Source organism: Aythya marila, assembly GCF_965140915.1.
Source record: "Aythya marila genome assembly, chromosome: 1".
Lineage (NCBI taxonomy): Eukaryota > Metazoa > Chordata > Aves > Anseriformes > Anatidae > Aythya > Aythya marila.
The window spans coordinates 113,694,388-113,717,283 of NC_139042.1; the positions used below are offsets into that span (position 1 = coordinate 113,694,388).

General features: G+C 42.9%; 1 protein-coding gene across 8 annotated transcripts in view; it reads right to left on the minus strand.

The window, feature by feature from the left end:
• LOC309877643 (OX-2 membrane glycoprotein-like) overlaps window positions 1-22,896 on the minus strand; it is a 38,732-nt gene that overhangs the window by 2,413 nt on the left and 13,423 nt on the right. For 2 of the 8 annotated variants that reach the window (XM_082759220.1, XM_082759223.1), the window contains exons 6-8: window positions 13,368-13,393; window positions 13,116-13,208; window positions 12,479-12,543 (exon numbers count right to left, since the gene is read on the minus strand). The exons of 3 other annotated variants lie outside the window; for them this stretch is intronic. In XM_082759220.1, coding sequence (XP_082615346.1) covers window positions 13,179-13,208; window positions 13,368-13,393 — 56 coding nt within the window. In that variant the 3' untranslated portion in view covers window positions 12,479-12,543; window positions 13,116-13,178. Of the gene's footprint in view, window positions 1-12,478; window positions 12,544-13,115; window positions 13,209-13,367; window positions 13,394-19,969; window positions 22,176-22,896 lie in introns of those variants that run through there. 3 more of the 8 variants (XM_082759222.1, XM_082759221.1, XM_082759225.1) reach the window with 3 other exon arrangements.

Here is a 22,896-nt window from a genome sequence, read left to right on the forward strand (position 1 = left end):
CTGAAAGCCGTTACCTGCGAGAAGAGGTCAACCCCTAGCTCCCCACACCTTCCTTTCAGGTAGTTGTAGAGAGCAATGAGGTCTCCCCTGAGCCTCCTCTTCTCCAGACTAAACAACCCCAGTTCCCTCAGCCGCTCCTCATAGGACTTATGGTCCAGGCCCTTCACCAGCTGGAAGGGCCTCAATTTCCAGCGCCTTAATTTCTATTCCAGCATTTTATAATGACTACAAGTAGAAGCTTTTCCTATCATTTAGCCTAGACATCCTTCCATGAACCTAGAACCATTACTTCCTACTCTGTCTCAAGTGGAAATGGAGAATATTTTCTCCCACCCTTTTTACAGGTGTGCATTTGTATATTTGAAGACATCACATCTCACACTAGACTGAATGACCTCAAATCTTTCAACAGACCCACCAACAGTCTCGCTTTTGTTCTCTCTGCTCTCTCTAATTGGTTGACATCTTTCTTGAGGCACAATGATTGAAAAAGCAGAGTCAACACCCTGGAGGATTCTATTTTTCTAAATCAGCAACACCGTTTTCAAATAATTCCTTATTTGAGAAAATAATAATAGTAATAATAATAATAATAATAGCAAGAACAACAACAACAATAAAGTTGTGCCCTGTGCTAGATAAAAGATTGTGAGTTCATTGATTTGGAAACAGCATTCTTGCTCCAGAAAACAGACAGGTTAGCAAGCTTTGACCATAGCATTAAAAAGTCAGTTATAAGGTCATAGTATTAAGGGAAGTATGGGCTCTTTACACATATAAAAATTAATTTTCAAATTATACACATTGATTTTGGCAGAAGTCGTGACAATCCTGAGCCTCGACATGCCTGCTAATACCTACTGCAGAGACTGGAAAGAGGAGCCAGCACCATACTTTCTTCCTTCCCCTGCAGATGTGACATAATATCTTTTTACCTTGGAAAACAGATAAACGCATTCTGATTAGGCCAAATATTTAACTGAGCTCTTTCAGTGGTGAGTCTGCATGCAAATATAGCAGCGATAAGAAAAGGAGTAACAGCTTTAAACTAAAAGAGGGTAGATTTAGATTAGACATTAGGAAGCAATTCTTTACTCTGAGAGCGGTGAGGCCCTAGAACAGGTTGTGCAATCCACATTTTCCCCACCTCCTGGAGGATTCACTAACCACCTCTGGCTTGAGCACCTAGGTGCTGACCCCACTCAGGGGCTGATGCCCTGGCCCCAGGAAGGCACCTGATGCCCGGGGCAGCCAGGACCTGCCCTACCAGCCAGGGAGCCCCCTGCCCCCTACCCCTGAGTCAGGCAGGGGAAATCATCTGCTTTTCCGCACCTCTGCTGCGAGGTATGTGGTGATTTTCCTGGGGAAGAGGGCAGGTGGGAGAGGAAGAGGATATAAGTAATAAAGACACATCAATCTCCTGTTTTTACTTTATCTCATTACCACAAAGGGTAAGGTGGAAAGTACCAGACTTTTAAAACACAATATTGTTTTTCATTTTCTATATGGATGGAAATTTTGGATGAATGAGTCAAAGCACTCTACTTCCTCTAGGAACTGTTCTTACAGTGCAGTAACAAAAATCCTGATAACCTGACAAGGCTTGCAACCTTCCCTGAAGACTGGAGTTGGTCTGGATTTCTTTCTGTATATAAAGCATCTGGAGAGTAGGCAGCACTCAGTGGCACAGTGCCACTGCTTGGGCACCAGACTAACCTAATAGTTGTTTCCAATCAGTTAAGTGAGGGTAAAGACTCACCAAAAATAAAATAATAATAATAATGATAAAAATAAAAAATTGGAAGCTTAGTTGTTTGGCAACTTCCAAAAGTGAGATGTTGAAGTACTTTTCAGTCTAGATGAGGCTGGAATCAGCAAAATCAGCAAGAAAAACCTGTGCTACCCAGCCATGTTCTGGAAAAGAGAGCTCAGACCCGAGGATGCAGGAGCGTTGTGTCCACTTGGCTAAGAGAGGGCAGAATGCTTGTCGTGCCTCGCTTCTCTTTCCCCCAGAGCATACTGCATCCTGCCTCTCTCTCTCTCTTTTTTTTTTTTTTTAATGTTAGTTGCTCGGCAGAAGACAGGTTTTGCTAACCACTAGATGGCAGAAAGCAGCAGGGATTGAGCACGGGCACAGCTGTGTCCAGCAGGACCCCCAGCTACGTCAGGCCACTGTGTCCCTGCTGCCAGCCAAAGCTGGCTCCTAAATTTAGGAGCTCTGTGCTCCTAAATTCAACAGGTGCTGCGCTACACCCAGCAAACCTCAAATTAATTTCCTCTTTTTTTTTTTTTTTTCTTCTTTTTTTTTTTTTGGGGTGTGGGGTGGGGAGAGAGATTTTGGGGGTTCTTTGGTTTTCCCTTGTATTCTCACAGTGCTCAAAGAAGATGTGCCACCTATTTTGAGATGGCAATGAAGTGTGGCATGGTGGCTGTGTGTGAGCAGTCTGATCTTTTTAGGAGAGAGCAGGTGCTTTTCTGCAGTTCTTTGGAAAACAGGACAGTGTGCCACCAGACAAAAGTGGCTTTCATTGATTAAGAACGAGACAAAACTTATGTTCCTTAAATTATATCCTCAATTTCTCACCCTCTTGTGCCTCATTCTCCTAAAATGCTATATGTCTAAAGAGAAAATCCCACAAAAATGTTAAAATTTCAGAGTTAGGCACGTTTACTCCACACATTTTTTAACAGTATTTGAATTTTGGCTGAGGATAACACTAATTTTCTCAACCAAAGAACACCAAGTGCAGCGAGTGATGACAAATCCATTTTAAAATACGGATTCAATTTCAAGTCTTTTCTCAAAGTCTATGCTTTTTAAACACCCTGGTGTTATTGAAAAACCTTGACATCTAAAAATTTATGTTCCAAACAGAAAAAGAGCAAGACTTTTATCAATACCCCCACCATCTCCTTCCTGTCTTTACCCAGAGGAGCCCGCTACAAAGATGAAAGTTGTTCCATCTCTGCCCTGAGCCCTGCCTGTGCCTGGCTACATGAAGCCAAGGAAAGAAGTTGCACATCTTTCATTTTGGTGACTGAACGCCAGAGCTCCCAGTCCCTACCCTGTTAACAGGCTGCCTTAACTGCAGGGCTTTCTTCTTCTTCTACAAATTAACTGCTAAAGTAATGGTCTTTCTTTGGATTTTCTTACAAGAATGCGTAAGGAATACTGACTACACTTCTGTCCAGGGCATTCTCTGCTCCCTTCTAGCTTCATATCTGACAAACGCAAGGTTTCAAAACATGTTCATTTTTCCTCTGTTTCTTTTTCCTTAAGAAAGTAACTAACTAAAACAAAATAAAACCTTATCTGTCACACAGGACAAAATCAAACATCTCCAAACAGACCTTATCATCTTCCCACTGGACCCAGACTCTCATGTGCGATTCATCCCACCTGTTGCAGACACCTGAAGTAGAATAGTGCATCTGTGTTAACTATCAACAGGCCCCCTTAAGACTCATGGAAGGAAAATGAATCATATAACAATTCATACATGTTACCGTTAAGTGGGCACTGAATCACACCATAAATGTCTGATTCATGCCCCAACTATGAAGAAAGCCTTCTCACCCACAGTGGGACCCAGCGACTTGGCTATGTTCACCAAGGAGAACACAACCTCCTTCATCCTGCTGTTCTATGCCTATTTTCCATCAACCACAAGCCTCCTTTCCAACTGTAGTGAAGTGCTCCACCTGGATAATCTCAGGCAAGATTAAGAAGGATATCTGCTCACCTGATCTATATGTTGGGTCTGAGTTTGATGCACTGAGTCTAGATCCAGAACTGAAGATCTTCAATTAATGTTAATTTATGGACGTCCTGTTACAACAACAGATAAAAAACTGAGCAGGAAGCAAAGGTACCATGAGCTGCTGCATAAAGTACTTGTCTCAGCCTGTCAGAAACAAAGGAGTGAAAGAAACTGCTCTATAGCACTGTTCCAAAGAGTTCAGAGGCAGCAGCAAGTGCGACAGACAACACGAGGAAGGTGCCAATATGAGAGCTGGAGCACATCCCTCCATAACATAGAACAGAGTCACCTTCTCCCCCCTGAACATGAAGGTGGCAGCAAAGAGAAGTCAAAGATTTGTATGAGACAAAAGCTCCAGTCCAGCCCTTAGGCTTCTGTTTCTCTGATCCTTGTAGCATCTACATCAAGATCACAGGCTTTTAGGTAAACAGGGAAAAGTAGGATGTATCTGACATAATAGTTTTCATACCAGGTAATAACAAATACAAAGGTTAGTGGTGGTGAGAGTTTTGATCCCAGCTTTCTGTCACACAGAAAAATAGTTTGGTTACAGCTGTTCCCCAAGATACTCTGGCATAAACAATTCCTAAGAACTCATAGAAGAAGAATTCACAAAGACGAATGGGAAGGAAGAAAATTAATAATAAAAGAAAATAATATTTTTTATAGTTTTGTGTTAGCCTAAACACAGAACATGCCAGAGTAGCTGGAGCTAGTGGAACAGACATACCATATTAGCTGTAGCAACTGCAGTTAACCCCTTCCCATCATGGAAAAGGACAATTCCTATATAATATGTGGAGGCAGGGAAAATTCCCTGGCATGATTTACTGCTAGAGGAGCTCTATTAAAATCACTGAAAGATAACCACTAGAAACACACAGCAAGTATCAATGTAGAGAGTGAAAGAAAACCATGGACTAAATCCTGATCTATGACTTCTCCCCGACTTCCTTACCCATAAACAGAGCTCCTGGAAAAGCCATCAGAGCAATGTCCTTGAAGTCAGGGGATCAGTAGGCCAGTCACTTAACCCTCTTTTACAAATTACAGAAGTGGAGGTGAAAGATGCAATAAAGGAGGCAAAAAGTAAAAGATTTACTCAAGGTCCACCAAGTAGATCAGCACGAGCACATGTAAGAGGAGCAGAGCCTATGGTTTGTAGTGGGCCCTTGGGATCAGCAGCAGGACTGCAAAGTGAGAGAAGCCTCCCTGCAATTACTAGTCGGATCCTGTAAAATGCCTTACCCAAAGGACTGTCCCAGCGAGGCATGCAACGTACATCTTTCTATAATCAGAAAACACACTTATTGCATTTAACTATCACTTATCTCCCAAAGAATAAAAAAATAAACATACCCTATGAAAGGGCCCCAGAAAACTGTAATTTGCCCATATACAAAGGAGGAAGATTATAAATTTAAGCCTGAAAATTTTAACATGATGTCTAAAATTAATCTCCCTAGCATTCTCTTAGTTCTTTTTCCATACATAAACGTCCTTTAGATAGCTAGCTCTTCGTCCAGAATGACGGCTCTATTACCAGCTTATATATCTTTTATTAATAGTTGCACAGGATTGGATTATCTTTAAATTTCTGATCTTACTTTCTTTGTTTTTTCATTCTTAAATGCTAGACATACTTTCTAGCAGGTTAGTCTGTAACTTCAATGCAGTTAAACTCTGTTGAAAAACTGTATATTATGACAGGCTATGTTTTGACAAAGCTCCTATTTTTGAAGTAGGACACAAATTCCTACTGGTAATCCCACCGCTGCTTGCACACTGCTACTAGAACAACACTTCCATGTTGTTGAAACCATTTGATGCCTTAGAGCAAACTGCACATGGAGAGAGGACACCATGCCCCTCAACCATTTTTCTTTCCTATAGAGCTTCAGCCACTGGTGATGGCAACCAAGACATCTGCATTCCTGAAGGAAAATGACTGTGGCCAGTGAGAAAGCTTCATTTAGAGGTGAGTTTTGCAATGAGCCATGATAAACATACTCAGCCCCCACTTACACATACAAGACTGGGACTGCAGAGGCTGAGGCCTGCTGCCCATCAGGCCAAGGCAGCAGGGCTCTGTGTGGCCTCCTCCAGCCAACGCGGCCAACAGTGGGCAGGGCTCACAGGAAGACTCGAGACCTCTCATTAGGTTATCTGATCCAGCATACACCTCTGGTGCAACTTTAGATTTCCTACAGGGTTACTCAGGAGCCACAAACCTACGGCAACAGCTACAGCTGCCTAAATTAACAACGCGGAGTAGACAGGGAGTCAGACCCATGTCATGTGTCATAGGAGCACTACGGTGTTTGTAGGTCTTCCAAGACAAACAGATCTGAATAATGAAGTCCTGGTTTTCCTTCTAGGAGTGGTCACTGCACTGTGGCCCTTCCCAGAGAGGAAAAGTTAGGATGAGAAATAAACATTTTTTTTTTTTCTGGGACTGTCCAGAACTCGTAAAGGTCTTTGGGAAAACAAGCAGACACTATGCAGATGTTCAGGTACAAAAATAGAGGCTTTAATGTACCTCCTCTCAAAACCAAAATATTTTTCTCTTGTCAGCCCATCTTTGTTTTCCCTAAATCTGCCACAGATGTGTATTTACTGTTTTATCAGCCATGTGGCTGATAAAAGAGCTATATTCAGGGCATCACGCACACAGAGCAATGCCCTACAATTCTTACACATGCAATGTGTCACCTCAAAGTAATTGCTTTACTACTTTGAAATGACAGGCTTGGACTCTGTCAACAGCCATGGGCAGAGGAGAGGGGTGCAGAAGAGCAGCTGGCACTGTCACCTGCATGGGACAACTGAGTGCCACTGATATCTCCACTGCTGGGCCACAGCGAGGTGTCACCCTGTGCCTGTGATTGAATGCCGGGGCTTGGTCTGATAACAGTCTGACAAAGCCAACCCAGCCTCTTGGGGCGGGAGAAGAGTCTGGAAAACCTCTAGAAGTATGAAAACTATTTTTGTCTGAACAAGCGGAAAAAGTGTTTCACAGTGTTGTCCCAAAGGCTGTGTGCTCTGGAGTAGCCCAGAGGTGAAGGGGTGCTCAGGAGCAGCAGCAGGGGATAAGAAGACACAGGCCTTTGAAGCACTCATAGCACTGAAGATCACTGAAACGACATCTCGAACAACCAGAAAGTATGAGTGTTATCTATTTTTGTCACTGAACAAGGGAGAGTCCCTTGGGTAAAACATAGACTAAGACTTTCGCTCACACGCCCAAGGAGGCCAGAGACGGATGATGTGTTACCATCTGGTCTGGTTCTAACATTTCTTAACTTCCATCCACATAATGGCATAATGCTGTTTTTCCTATTATTCATCCTGTTATCTGGCCAGCCTCCTTCTTTTGGGATCTCCTTTCCGCTTTTTAATTTCAAGAGCAAATAGTGCTCTCACTGGCAATCTCTCAGCTCTTTCCTTTCTCCATGCAATTATCTTCAAACCCTCAGCACACAGTGGGAATTCACACACCCTTTTCCTATGCAGTGCTCACTGCCCTTCCACCAGGGTGGTCCTCAGTGCCCATTCCTGTTAGTTTCCACAGTCCTCTCTAATCTGTTCAGAACAGACACTGTCTTCAATGGACAAACACCCTCTGTCATGTTGCCGACTGAGAAAAACTTCCCATCAGCACTCTGAGGGCAGTGTGCCTTCCCTTCAGCTCCCCAAAATGTATTTTCAGCCTCACTCAGTATTTTGTGGTGCCACCAAATTCTGGCCTAAGCAAATCCCAGGAAACTCAACAAGTAGCAGCCAAATGCAAATGCAATTACTCAGTAACCAACACCTGGGTTTGGACATTTCAAGCACAGCTTTCAGGAAGTCCCCCTTCCATTTAATATGTCAAAGTAAATCGAAACAAACTGTTTTTTTTCTGGACTAATAATTCATCAAATAAAAGTTCATAGAGGCTTGCAGGACAGTTCAGAAAATGCTAATGCATTGGTTTAATTTGGCTTTAATGAGGCTTTTCTATCTCAATGAGGAGAACTGCAGCTCAGTTCTCGAACACAGTTGGTCACTGTTACCACGGACGTGACCTCTATGGGACAGATTGCCTCTTATCCGGTCAACATGGAGTTCTGTGCAGGGCAGCCCAAGTACACATTCCCTTCCCAAAAAAAGACATTCTTTGTGGTCCTTTAAGGCTGAGCATATTAACAGTTTTATCTGAGCATCCCATGAATAGTATTTTAACACCATAACACTTCAACACCAAGTATTTTTGCATAACTAAAAACTGGACTGAAGACATAACCAAGAATTGACACTCATCTTGTTTGAGCTTCCTACGTTTGAACTTCAGCCTCTGGATGGAAGACTTTCTACTACAGTGTTTGCTGCAATAAACATCCAGGATGTTTATCATCTGTGTGTTCCTCCAAGGGGTTATAGCAAAAGTCATCCAAAACCATTTATCTCAGACAAATTCAAGAATCCGGTCTCATAGGGCTAGTTCAGTACCTCTGAAGCCCAGCCTAAAGCATACTGGACACCCATTCAGCAACACTACAATATAGTATCAATCAATGCCTGCCACCCCTCTTTGTATGAGCTGAACAATAAATCCAGGTAACTGAAGACCACAACATGGAAAATATGTGACTGTTTTATGCCAGTAATTACTGTTTGCTTTACAGAGAAAAAAAAAAAATCTTGCCCCACCTTAAAATAACTAACTAAATAAATTAAAGAAACAAAACTAAAACAACAGAAATCTCACTGAAATGAAATAGGAAAAAAAAAAAAAAAAAGGCGGTTTAATACCTTACAACCACAAGCTCTACACAATATGAACCATCAGAAAGACTAAAGAATGAATCCTCACATCCTCACTGTAGGCCTTTATTTCCTGAACTAAGATGTTGTGTGTGATGTACATGTTCTCACTTGCACGGGAGCTAGAGATGCCTCCGCAGCTTGAATTACAGAGTAAGACAGCACCTTTCAGCAAGAGAAGAAACAGTCTGTGCTTCTTTCTCTGTGTTGTGGCTGATTAGACAGGGAATATAGCAAATACTGAGCTAAACTGAGGACCCTGGAACTCTCTTGCCAGAGCAAAGATACTGGGGTTTGCTTTGCCACAGGTAGATCTCTCTCCAACAAATATCCTGTTTTACCTGCTTGCAGGCAGACCCTATGGAGGGTACCACATACTCCAAACATGGGCCAGTCCCACTGTTCAGTGGTCTGTACTCCTGGAAGCTGCTGGTTTGCCAGCTCAGTAAAAAGAAGTAAAGCTACTTCTTGTCTAAATAAATATCTGATGACAATGCACAGTGCCAGTAAAAGAGCTACCACCTATATCTACAGGGTTGTACCTGTCTCCAACTTTGGCAAAACACTGGGATTCATGTATCTGTCATCTTCTTAGGATCTATTTCAATGCAGGCTCTCTCTGGGGTTTCCTGTAATCCATCCGTTTGACAGACTTTCCTGGAATATCAGTTTGATAGGCTGTTATTTTTACTGGAGGAGAACTGAATGCCACTGTCCAGATTAGATGCTGAGCAACTCTGAGAATACCGATGTTGAATAACTTCCTGGACAAAACAATAATAATTATTTTAAAATGTGGTTTGGTTTGCAGAAGCATAAAACCTGGGAACTGACTATATCATCAACTATTGTGAAGTAAGAACTTCCTGCAGACTGGCAAGGAAGGACTTGAAGCTTGCAATGTGACCTTGAAGAAGCCAGTAATAGTGTTTCATTTAAACAGTTAACATAAAACTAACATGAGGTGTTATTATTAACAGTTAATATTATTGACTATTTTACTATTATTAACCATTATTATTACCCCATATTCTATACCAACACGTAATAAAGAACAGCATGCTTCATTCCATGCTAGCTCTCTTAAAAAAAAAAAGCCAGGATGGCACCCACTGAGGTGAATGACCATCTAGCCTCTTCTGCCAGCAGAAGGTTGCTACCACATACCCAACCCTCCCTTTTCTGTTTCTCTCACTCCTCATGGGCCGTAATGATGTTAAAAGACTTCTGGAAAGTCTAATACGTCAGCCTGCCTCTGTGCAAGAGCTTTGTGTGAGGACAGGTAAGGGATTAATGATCATCAGGGCTCCCCAGCATCCCAGGGTGCATTTACAGTGGCAGAAGTTGCAGTGCACGCACTGCATCCCCGCTGCTCCAGGGCTTTGGAATAGCTGCACTTATGTAATCAAAGTAAGAACGTCACACTATACTCGATCTCTGATAACATTTCAGTCTTTCCAATAATCATTTGTTTTTCTATAATTTCTTATTTTCCAGAATTAACCTCAGTGATTACTGGCGCAAAATGTTTCCTTATCTTCACAGCCTTTGAATTACTCTTAGTTCAAAAATAAAATGACAAAACATACTTGTATATCAGACGCACACAAAAACACTGGAAAAAATAACATGGAAAGTTACAGCTTATCAAATTAATCATAGCTTCTCAGATCTGAAGGTGGAATACTTTAAGATATTGACAGTGGAAAGAATAAATGGTGGCATGTTTGTTTTTTTTTTTCTGTCATGGGAGTGAGTCACTCAGATAAAACTCAACTATTAAATATCAGGATGTACAGTCTGTAGTAGTTTCCTTTATAATTATCTTTTCATCAAGTTCACAGTAGCAAGTTCTAGAAAAATAGGACTCTCAGACTTTTGAACCTTTTAATTGTAAAACTATTTTTCACCCAATCCCCTGCCCCCCTCCCAGTCTACATCTGGGTGAGCTGATAACAAAATCAATGATGCTTATTAGACTAATCCCACACCCTCACAGCATCTGTCCACTGATGAAAATAGACATCATGAGGCCTTCCTCTGACCCACATCTCTATACTTTTCAAAGCACTTCAAAACATACCTTTCTATTCACAATCACAGCTGTATGAAATCTGCCCATAAAGATCCCTGAGCCTCCCAGCAGTACTGGCAAAATACTGCCAAAATGCATTTCACTGGGAGCCAGAAAGTGCTGGTGTTTCAACTGCACCATATCTAATCTTTGAGTATGGCAGGGTACAGGGGCAATGGCAAATTCACAGCCAAAAGGGCAAACAAATATGAGATGGAAAAGAAAAAGACATACACACAAAATTAAAAAGAATTAGCCTGTGGGTAGTAAGCAAAGTTATGACACAAGAACAGAGGAGGTACAAGATAAGCAGGGGAAGACAGAGAAAACCTTTGACAATTTTTGAACCTGCACCATTAAAGTCACTACATACTCCCATCCACACCAACAGCTGTGGCCCTCCTTCCTCTTCTCTCCTAACTTTTTCTTGTGAGCTAAAACTCACAGCTGCACATTTTGTTCCTCCCTGGCAATTTTCAGACACTCAGGCAGTGAAGGTTACAATATAAAAAAAAGCAATTCATTGACCAACTTGCCCCCATCTATTCCACCTCTCACACTCCCTTCCGCAATGTCCTGCTTGTAGTAATTAAGTGGTAGCCACCAGAACCACTTAGGGAAAACAACGGATGGGAGTCAACCAGACAGTTTAGGAAAAGTTTTGGTACAAGAAAAGAACAGTTCATTCCTAACCCTTCCTTCCTAAGCCTGGTCATTATGTCAACAGCATTTCTCACAGGGAGCAAGGCAAGCTGTGGTCTGATGGGTCTTCACCTCTTCCTGCTTGGGAAGGAAAAAAGACATGCAGTGAAGAAAGTAATCTGAACTTTCTCAGGATGTGGAGCTAAAGCTCAAAGGTTGCTGGCGGCTTGCTCTCTGGATGTTATGAAATGTAAAGAAAACATGTACTCAAAATTAGGATTCAGTGAGTAGTTTGAATTCCTACTCCCATAGGACAAACCAGAATTTTTTTCAAGTTAGGGCTTGGAGACTTCATTCGTAGTGCTTTTTCTCTTCTGCGCTACACTGCTTCAGTCATACATAACACAAGATGAAAAAGAAGAGACTGCTCTGCACACTAATACCTAAAGATTTTTCCCAACCTAAATCCACCAGGTTTACACACCTGGGTCATGCCACCTCCTCTTCCTTTATAGGGAGACTAACAGTACTTTTGGTATGGCATCTTTTACATCCAAATCCTCTCCTACCAGGGGAAACAGAGGACTGAGGATTTCCCTAATGGTGGTGGGGAAAAATGAAAATCTCTGGTAATTAGAAAAATCACATGTTCCCCACAGAAGACAAGATAGCCTGGGCAATCTTGACCTGCACACACAGAGACCTGCTGTACAGCACAGCAGTAGTTGCACCCCAGTAGCTACTTATTGCGGGTCCTTTAAGATGGTCTCTTGCTAGATAGATGTCTTCCACTAGGTGTAAATATTTTGCTTCTGAGAGAAGAAGTGAAAATTCTCCTGATGTGACTTTTGGTGGTTTGGGTTTTCCATTTTTACCATTTGAGCAGCCTGTGTCTTTAGTAAGGGGGCGATTGGTTCAAGTTAGCAGTTGGGAAGGAGGAGACAAGTCTTCTTTTTCTTGAAAGTAACTAGATCTGTTCTGGAAATGAAAGCTCCAGCCTGGAAACTATTATGTAGAAAGAGTCCCAGCCAAGAGCCTGGGACCTGCCACCCCAGAAGAAAGCACCAAAAGGAACCGAGAGCAGATGAGGAGCAGAAGGATGAACTCTCATGTGCTAGAGGGTACTGTGCCATCTTTGCTGAAATGCAGAAAAACACCAAGTTGTCTGAAGTCAATCATGGAAGCAAGGACCTACCTACAAGGACACTGTGAGGTGGCAGCAGATAATTCTGTTCTGTCATGTCAGTTTTCTCTGAAAGTCTATCAACAAAATATCAGAATTAATTATCATTAAATCAGCATTTAATTATCATTAAATCATCTAGGTTGGAAAACACCTTCAAGATCACCATGTCCAACTGTCAGCCTGATCTGCTGAGTGCCATCACTAAACCATGTACCTTGCCACATCCACACGTCTCTTAAACACTTCCAGAGATGAGAACTCCACTGCTTCCCTGGGCAGCCTGTTCCAGTTCTTCACAAACCCCTCCATGAAGAAATTCTGCCTAATGTCCAATCTAAGCCACCCTGGTACAACTTGAGACTGTTTCAGCTCTCCTGCAAATAGGTGAGTTCATACATGCAACAAAATCAGAGGAGGCCCTGTGCCTCCATAGGGAGAGGCTCTCCTACAGCACCTGGAAGCACAGCAGGCCTCAGACCTGCCCTCTCGTCAAATCCCACAAAGAAGCAACCCTGTAGTCTTCTCTTCACAAAGCTAAACTCTTCCCTGTAATCCTCATAAATCCTGTAATCAAGCCTGCTACTCCCCGTGGTTTCTCTTTGCCCAGTGCTTTCAGCACCCCCATCAAGCAGGTCAGGCTCCATACCTCTTCTCTGCCTGAGGCAACTGGCTCCACCATTGCCTGTCTCTCAGCGCCTTGAAGAGGTTCTCAGCTCATCCTTTGAGACCATGCCACTTCCTACAAGCAAAGACAAACTGTGGCAACTCCATTTCCAAATAGTTACAGGTTTGGAAATGCCACTGAAAAGGAAGATTAATAGAAAATCCACCCCCTTACCTGAAGTCTCAGCACAGTTTATTTGGTTTGTTGTATGTCCTAATCACTGTCATCACTTACCTCCAGCCAGAGCAGCAAATTAGAGCCTGCAGATGGAGAATTTTACATTACTTAGTGTTGTTTGCAAGCTGTCTGTTCCTTACCATGAAACATTTTCATCATAATTTATGTAAGTAGAATAAAACATTATGGAACACCTACCAAACCTTGAAATACCTCCCAAAAAATATTCATTAATATCACTGGAGGCTCCCCCCATCATTTCAGTGGGAAAGGAAAAAACACAATTGTTTATATTTACACTATTTTTGGAAGCAAGCTTTTGACAGCAAAGATGGTGAAACACTATTTTATTTCTTGACTTATTTATAGTATGACAAGATGAATATAAATTCCTTGTTTTGAAAATAAATACTTTGATACATACCATATATGTGCATGCCAGCAGGCAAGAATGATTTGTAACCATCTAAATCATGTGTCAACTTCAGACAGACAGACTAAGATAGAGCTGTATTTTGGGACATGGCTGTATCAACAACCCCACTTCTCCTGAAGGCCTGTTCAGGGGCATTTCCTCCATGGGAAACAACCCCACACTAAGTGTTTTCTCAGAAGGGCATAAATTCCACTCAATTCTAAATACAGCCCAAAACTCTCTCCCAAAGGTTTCAGCAGGAATGACTAACAACTGCATATTGGTACCACCAGGAGCACATATGAATAATAACCACATGAAAGCTGTATCTGCCAAAATCCATTCTGTAATGGAGTAGATTTTACACATGGTTAAAACAGCCTCACTATACATAGTACAAACAAATGAAGCAAGGGCATTAAACTAAGTCTACTTTCACTGTCCCAAGAGTGGTGTAAATCCATTCAGCAGAGGTTTTATAGTTTGTTGAATAATTTGTCATAACATCCGCATAATACAAGGTAGGACAATAGCAATTAAATTCATGCTTACTGTTTACCGCTTAAAAAAATAAATAAATAAAAAAGAGGGAGAGAGAAAAAAAAAAGAAAGAAAAAAAGACGCAGTTTCTAGGAATATCTCCTTTCTTATACTAAAATACCAAGCTTTCAGGTAATACAGAAAAGACCGAGGAAGAGAGACCTTTTACAGCAGAAACTTCACTTTTTGAAAACAACAGGAAAATATCCCAAGGAGAGTGCTTCCAGGACACCAGAAGTCTGCTCTAATCAGTGGGGTCAGCTGCCTGTACCATATGAAATTTCCACTTCTAATCTTCTGCAGTGATCCTGCATTCAGCATGACAATTTTTCTGGATGCTGGGGTGCCCATGTTGTTTTCTGTGTTTAGTTGTACCCCTTGACTCTTTAGATTACATAGATTAACATGGAACACTACGTCAGAAGGGAGAAAGAAAATAACTATTTTAGCTAGCCAAGGCACAGTTCCCATTCCTGTGGGAATAGTGGGATTTTTTTCCATAGATGGGAGGACTTTCTGCACAGTGTTGTTTACATGCCAAAAAAAAAAAAAAAAAAAAAAAAAAAAAAAAAAAAAAGCTTAACAATGCTTTTGTACTGACTTTTAGACACCATGCTTAGCAAAGAGTTTTATCTTGCCCAAATTCAGCATTAGATTCAATTTTTTTACCCAAATTTGGCCTGCACAGCACTAGCAGAAATGCGTATGAAAACTCTGAGAGCCCAGACCTCACGTGAAGCAGAACAGCTAAGGCCAGTGGTGCACTCAAGAAAATAAACTCTTCACAGCTCGAAAAATGCTTCATAGTAAACAACACTGGGAGGCTATGGCAAAAAGCTCACCCTCGGGTTTTCAGCAAGGCTGTGCTGAGTAACTCCTAGGGTTTCATAATGCCTTTGCTCCCTGTCTGGTTCAAGGGGACAGGAGGAGAGGGTCTGCCCCTCTGCATCCCTCACTCTTGATAGACTGCCAACCAGCTCCCACAAGCATTCAATGAACTCGGGTCACTACTCCTCCCAGCACTGGGATTTCTGCCTGTCCAGTGAAAAAAACTGTTCAGGAGGAAGCCAGCCCATGCAAGAACATTTCCCAGCTTCTTGGGAGTGATTTTCAATTTCTTCTCTTAAAAACTGCAGCTAGGCAGCCCAGCTACAACACGGCTGGTCAGCATGGGAGAAGGGAGGGAAGGAGAAGCTCACCGTGGAAGAGCTCTGGCCAACAGCATGCATGCTCTATCTGTGATAACATTCCAGCAAATTCAATCTCAGATTCCAATAAATACTGCACAGTTCAGGGAGAAAATATTTCCGAATGGTTCATCTGAGATCCTACCATCACTCCAGATCAAAAAAGATTAATTCACCTTCATTTAGCTTTAAATTCAGTTCTGCCAGAAAACACTTAATGTATCTCTCCTCACATCTCCCTGTACATAGAGAAATACTGGTCTGAGGAAGCATTAAGAACACATGTTCAGGGGCACATCAGAGACTCCAAGATTAATGCTCAAATACTCTTTGGAGAGCAAAGGAAATTTTTCTGTTAAATTTGAAAACTTAAAAAAATATATTTATACAGAAAACTTTCAGAAAAGTAAGTTTCCCTTTACACTCCTTTCCTTTCTTTTAAAGTTTGGTGCGGGAGGAGTCAGGTTCTGCTACCTGAGCCCTGTGCTAAACTGAGTTTTTGTGTAAAAATAAACAGGAATCACTTCACCTCCTATTCAACTATAGTGAGCTACAGCCATGGGGTAAGAGCAAGTAGGAACAATGTTGCTAGGCAAGACTGACATGTGTTTCCCACTGATCTGAAGCAAATCAGACGGGTAGAGCATTGTGTTTACCTGGAGGTGAAAGGGCAGCACCTGCTGCAGCAGACACACCTGTGCATTTGCACCCAGAGAAGTCAGTGGGACAACGGGAAAGCACATGCAAGCACATGCAAGCACCTCCTTGACTCCAGACATGTGATTTGGAGGCTGAGCAAGACCTGTGAGCTCCCTCTAATCTCCTCCAGTGCAACCACTCTCACTCAGATTCCTTCTGAGCTCATGGCTGCCAAGGAAACACGTCACATTTCTCTAACCCCCAGGCAATTCCCATGGCTATGCCCTCGGAGATGTCCAAAAAGATATTTTCTATGTATCCATCAAAGCCTTGCACATTTTCCTAGCATTGCTCTCAGGGTCACGAGGAATGCTGGCTGGTGGGTTCATCAAGGAAACAAGCTGTACGAAAACAATTTTGTACTTACCTTTTATCTTCTTATCCCAGGTTGTTCTGCCAACAAGGAAGGCAGAACTGTGCCAGTGACTGCCACCTCTATGTAAACAATCAGCAGAAATCCCCAGCTGCTTAATGTAAATCGAGCTTAACACTAGCAGAACAGAGAGTTCATACTTCCCTTTTTCTCCACCATGAAATGCAGAGCACGCTGCTCTGCAGGGCCCACAGTTGCACGTTTTCTCTTTCTACGTGTCTCAAAGCCCAAATTCAGGCAGCTAAGGAGGATAGGATATGCGAACGGGTGACCTAAGCGCTGGACAATGCATGCCCAGAGTGCCAGGAAGGATCTGGTCTCTGTGGAGCTCTGGCTGCTGGCTGACAGACAGACAGACAGTCACTTCCATTTTCCCCTGGTCTATGTGATGGTGTCCAGGCTTTTTTCCTCTCCTAGGGAGGCTGACTTCGTGTTTGGAAAGATGGACAAGAATTGGCGCAGCTTTCACCACATGGCTACTGAGACCCCAGGAGAGGGCAACAGCTTCACACAGGACTGCTGCAAATAGTTGGCTATCAGAGAGAGAATGGGATGAGTTGAATGGAGAGATAAACAGAAGATAACATTCATTGGGCAAAATCACTTAAAAAGAACAAAAGAGAGATAAGTAAGGAACAGCTGGGAGCAAGGAAGCCTGAACAAAGGGAAGCACACAATCAGAATGAAAGGAAGTGAAATCAGAAATGCTTTAGGTGAAAAAGCATTTTAGTGGGTGAAATCAAACAGTAATCCTTCACTCTCTCATGGCATGTTTAGCTACTGAAATATGACACTAACTACTTCACTAGAGGTTTGTTAACCTGTCACTGTCAGAACAGGCAACCTGCCTGAGAAATGTCTACCTACCAAGTGATCAGCTTAACACCCCCTTCTAGGTCAGCTGTGGGAAATATCTGACTTCCTTCTTTTGTTAGCCTATGGCACTCAGCTATGTTGTTTTCTGGAAATTAATTACCAAGCTGAAATTAGTAAGGACGTCCAACTCCTTAGTTTATTTAAGGAAACCCTGATTAGCAAAGCCACAGCTCTAACCCTATTCTTTATTGCCCCATTCTGCCCCTCCAGGGGACCACGTTTCCTCCCACAGGCAGGGCATGTTACTGGTCTCCAACCATAGCGCTGAAAGCCTGTAATTCCTCTCTCTTTCGAGCCACCTTTACATTCACATGGCACAAGGAGCCTCATCTGCGGAAAAGATACCGATTCATTATGCACGTGGAAGCTGCAGATCATCTCTCTTGCTTCAGCATGAGGACCTCAGCATTTGGGGGTGCTGACTAAAAACCTCACAGCCTGCTTGTTTTCCTACGGAGGCACAACAGACAGCCTAGGGCTCCGTCCAGTCCGATTGTGTGAAAACAAAGCTGCTGGACGTCAGGAAGGACGCTCACCACTGAAGCACTAGTGCTGATGAGCTTCCCAGCATGCTAGAAAACCAGCGAAGTGAGTTTCCTCTGGCACACCTGACAATCTGTGCACCATTAGCTGGTTGCCTATACAGAAAGACATTTTGGAGACTGTTGGTTTTCATCTGGATGTCATGAGATTAGGGCCTGGGAAATAGACATGTCCTATTCAGAATGAAAAACAGCACAAGGTCCCTGAGAGAGGACAGCATGTGACACCCATGTGCAGAAAGTGAATGCTGCTCACTACACACGATCTCAGAAAAATCACATTTATGTTCTTTCAGCTTAAAAGCTCTTTAACCCTTTCTGAGTGATAAACATCAACATGCACATTCTCGCCCAGTGTCAACTCTGCTGCTAACTTCAGCCCATCTTAAGAAAAAAAATACAGTCAAAAAAAAAAAAAAAAAAGGTACAGCCTTGTAACTTCTATAATTATCCCACACTTCCTTCCCTGACATCTTGTTATGCAGCAGACTAAGAACAGTTTCTGCCACACTCACAAAGGAAAAGGCATTTTAGTTACCACATGGGATGACAGAACAGGGAAAAAGTTCCCTGGAAGTATCCAGGAATATTTCTTCAGATTGGGAAACTGGAACTATGTTGTACAGAAGCAAAATTCCTGTATCAGTGAAAGATGACATAAGGATACAGGTAAAAGCCCAAGCATGCATTCACCAGTTCAGAAGCAGCTGGAGCAGCTGGCTTGATGTCAAGGTGAGTGGTCAGTGCCGCAAGACGAGGAGAAAACAGCTGAGGCAAGAATGAAAGACATCCTGATATTGCCATCAAAAGTGGTAATTCCATTTTGCAAACTCCATCTCTGCTAGAAGCCTAGCCCTGCCTGCTGGCTTTTCACTCTTTCCATCATTACAGCTGTGCACAGAAATTGTTCTGTCTAGCAGAGAACTCACCTTCCTGCCCCGTCTGTCAGCACAATCCAAGACTTAGAATAATAGCATCCTTGGGCATGCCCAGGACAAAAGAACACAAAGAGAGGACACATCTGTAGGAACTAAATTCATTATGACCTCAGAAGAAAAGCAAACATCTTGATAGGTTCTGAGGAGCAGGCAGCCAGACAAAAAAAGCAATTGTCAGACAACCTTGGCATTTCCTGAGGAAAGTTGTTATTCTGCGTTTGTTAACCTTCTATAAAGTTACAGATGACCGGTCCAGTTTCCTGAAGGTGATTTAACCCTGCTAATGAATATCAGCCCCCTCCTGAACTCCCCCAGCCCTGGCTTCTTGATTCCTACCCCACTCTGCTAGCACAACGCACCTCAAGCGGTGGGGCCAAGCAACACCCGGCCAGCTCTGCCAGCAACTCCCAGGCCATAACGAGCAGCCCTTCTGCTGGTCTGCATAGGAAAAACAGCTCTTCTCCCTGGGAAACACAGTTTGCCCTGCACTGTGCTCCAGGAAGTGGTGCTGCCAGCTGTCTCCCTTCCCTTTGCTGTCCAGCCTTGGAGAGCCAAGAGGAGAAACTACCAACTCCCACCTCTCCAGATGAGATATGTCAGCAGTGAGACTCATACTTCTGGCCAGCCTCTACTAGGAAGTTCTTCAGAACTCATCTGTAGCAAAAGAAAAATCTAAGTGGCAGTTCATGTTGTGCTCTCAAAATCTCTGGAAATCACCCATTCCACCATCTGCTGGAGCTCAGGCAGACTGTAAGTTGCTGTCTTTCACTGGTATTGCAAGACCCACGACCTAGTCCAATGAACTCATTTAGGGAAACAGGAGTGTTGCTACACGCTTTTAACTATAACCAAGTTTCTCACTACATTTTTTTTTTTAAAGCAAACAAAAACCACTGCTTCACAATTCACTCCCAAAAGGTTGTATGTCTTTAAGAACGCAGAAGGCCACTGCTGCCTTTTCCAGAGAAATTATTCACGTACTTAGAGCTTGTGCATGATGCTTCTGTCATTCTACACTGCTTGATTTACAAAAGCCCACACATGCTGTGAGTGCTACTTACAAATAAAAGGAATCATGTGGTCTTACTTTACAAGTCACTTTATTTGGCTTCTTTTCAGCAAAGGCACATACACAAAGCAGGACAGTCAATACATAAGTAAAGGGTACAACGTCACATATAGAACAAATAAGCAACAAACATGAGACACCACTAAAAATACACATTTGATTAACCAAAGAAATTTTCAAATCTGAAGCAAACTGCAGGTGCTGTGGTTAAAAATACTTATGTAAATTCATCTCAAAACTTATTTCACTTGAATTTTTTTTCTGGAAAAAAAAAAAAAACCACCTTAAAACTCCCCTGCTTTCTGTACAGAAAAGAAGGAAAGTGCAAATTGAGACTACAAAAAAGCCCAACTTGGAAGGGTTTCTGGTATCTCAAATCTACAAGCAGACAAATACAAACCAGTTGGTGTTTGGAGTGGATCAGATATTTTTTGCTAGGAAAAAAAAATGAAATAAATAAATAACCCATATTGCACCTGCACAGAAAATATCACCCCTCACACTCTCAATAATACACGTGGACATGAGCATGCACAAAGTTTTGCCTCTCGAAAGGCAGCCACTCTGGATGGCAGTACTCTGACTGGACTAGTTCAGAACAAAAATTCTGTTCTGAATGAATTGGCCACAAGTCTCACAGCTGTCAAACCTTCTCTGCTGATTTTTTAAATAGGCCGTTTATGCAGTTGGCTAAGACTACCGCCACGTGCCTCCAGAGCTTCCTTCCAACCTCAGGTATTTCACGCATCTGGGAGAAGGCAGAAACCAAAACACCACATGCTTCATGAGATAGAGTACGTCAGGTGCACAAGCAAAGGGTTATCAAACCCAAAAGACTGGCAGTGATACAAATATATTGGCAAATATTAAGACGGAACAAAGACCGAGCAACACCTTAAACATCAGCATTTGGAGTATAACAGAATTTACTGAAGGAACCCTGCAGTCCCCCTGTCTATCTGTTCTGTCAGTAAAATGGGCCACAAAGTTGGCATGCCCGGAGGTAGGCTTGTTTTTAGCAAGGTTCACGCCGTGACATAGGCACAGGGGTCCAGTGAGGACTCAGGAGGGAGTGGGCATGCTTAGGCATTGGCCTCCTACAAAAAAGATGAGCTGAAATGCAGTGCCCGGGAGCCTGCCCTCACACAACCATGTGCTGCAGCAGAGTGAGCAGGTGGGACAGGCAACCAGTTAAGTAAACCTGGAAATGATCATACCAGCAGACATGGGTAGGCATTTAAGTGGAAAGAAAGACCAAAAAGTAAATAGAAAAAAATGGAGAGAAGGGTTCTAGTCTTACCTGGGGCAGCTTGTATAAGTAACACAAAGTCTTTATCTTCTACCAAAATCATGGCAAAGTAGTAAATTCAGCTTCTGTAAAACTTCCCACTGATACCATTACATTCTCAGTAATGATGCAGGGGAGTTATCTCAGGGTGTAACATCCCAAATGACAAAGTCAAAGTATGGGAAAAATTATTTAGACCAGCAGAATAATTTGTTTGTGCTTAAAAGAAAAGTCAAAAAAAGTCAAATAAAAATAAATTACTTAAAACACTTTCTCAGCTGTATTTGCTACTGCTTCTAATCTGTCACTGGCCCTGGACCCTATTGACCTTTTACCAACAATCTTTGGCAGATTTGACACAGGTTGAGCCATCTCTAGAGACAACTCAGAAACACAGTTGTTGCACATTAACTGAGGAAAAGGAGTTGCATCAGCTGGATAAGAAAGAAGAAAAGGTGATGTCAGGAAGGAAATGAATGAGGATCTGCACCAAGTGAAACTGCAGACAGCTATTAGCAAAAATACCCCCCAACCCACCCCCATCTCTCTACTGAGATCAGTTAAGTGCTGGAAGAGGATCCCCGGAGAGCTCACAGAGCCTCCATCCCTGGACATCTTCAAACTTCCATGGGAAGAAGGCAAATATGTTTGGAGACTGGAGGTACCAAGATTGGTACAAGCATAGCAGATGTAGCCTGGCTGCAGATGGGTGGACTACGCGTTCCCTCTAGTCCTGCTTCTTGTGATTAACGGATAACAAGCATTGTGCTAGTCTTTCAGTGATAAACATGCCATCTAGACAGTGCAGTGCTCTGGTCCTGATGTATTTTCCTTTTATCACTGCTACTTTCTAGCCACGGAAGTCACTGCTTTTAATGTTGACTTCAGGCTGCCAGGCCACAATGGTCAGGTAAGATGAATGGAAATCCTCTAGTATCCTAGAAAACAAAGGAAAAAAGGAAAACGGATGAATTGTGACCATAGTGTTGCTGACCCAAGTCTTGATGAGCAGTGTGGCTGCTGATGAGTACACTCTGGGAAAAGGCAGAGAGGAACAGTCCAAACTGCCCTCCAGAGAACTCCCATAGGACCTTCCCTGCTACATTGTGAGTTACCCATCTTCTTAAAACATCATGAGAAAGGCTTCAATCTCTGCTCCCCTTTGCTTCTTCTGTTTTCTACAAGTGGTACCTTACCCTCAGAGAGGAGGGTCACATGCCTGTCACACACAGGGTCATTACATCAAGCAATCCATGACCAAATTTCTTAAGGAAGAAATTCTTCACTCAGAGGGTGGTGAGGCCCTGGCACAGGCTGCCCAGGGAAGCTGTGGATGCCCCATCCATGTGGATGCTGGTGCGACCCCAGGTGCAGCCAGAGCCATCACTGGCACAGCTCTTTGCCAGCTTGCCCTGCACTAATAGCATCTGTGCTCCTGTCCTCCCCAGCGTGCCCCAGATGGGTGCTCTCAGGCACCCATCTTAGGTCCCCTCCTTGTTATGCCCCAGGGAGGAATACTCTTAAAATTCACAACCAGGTTCACCTGGGGAGCAGTCAGGCACCCCACCTCAGCAGCAGCTGCCAAGAGACTTTACTGGCACAGAGTGAAGCTCAGCAGTGGAAAAAGGGTTTATAAACCAGTCTAGATTATTTATATTA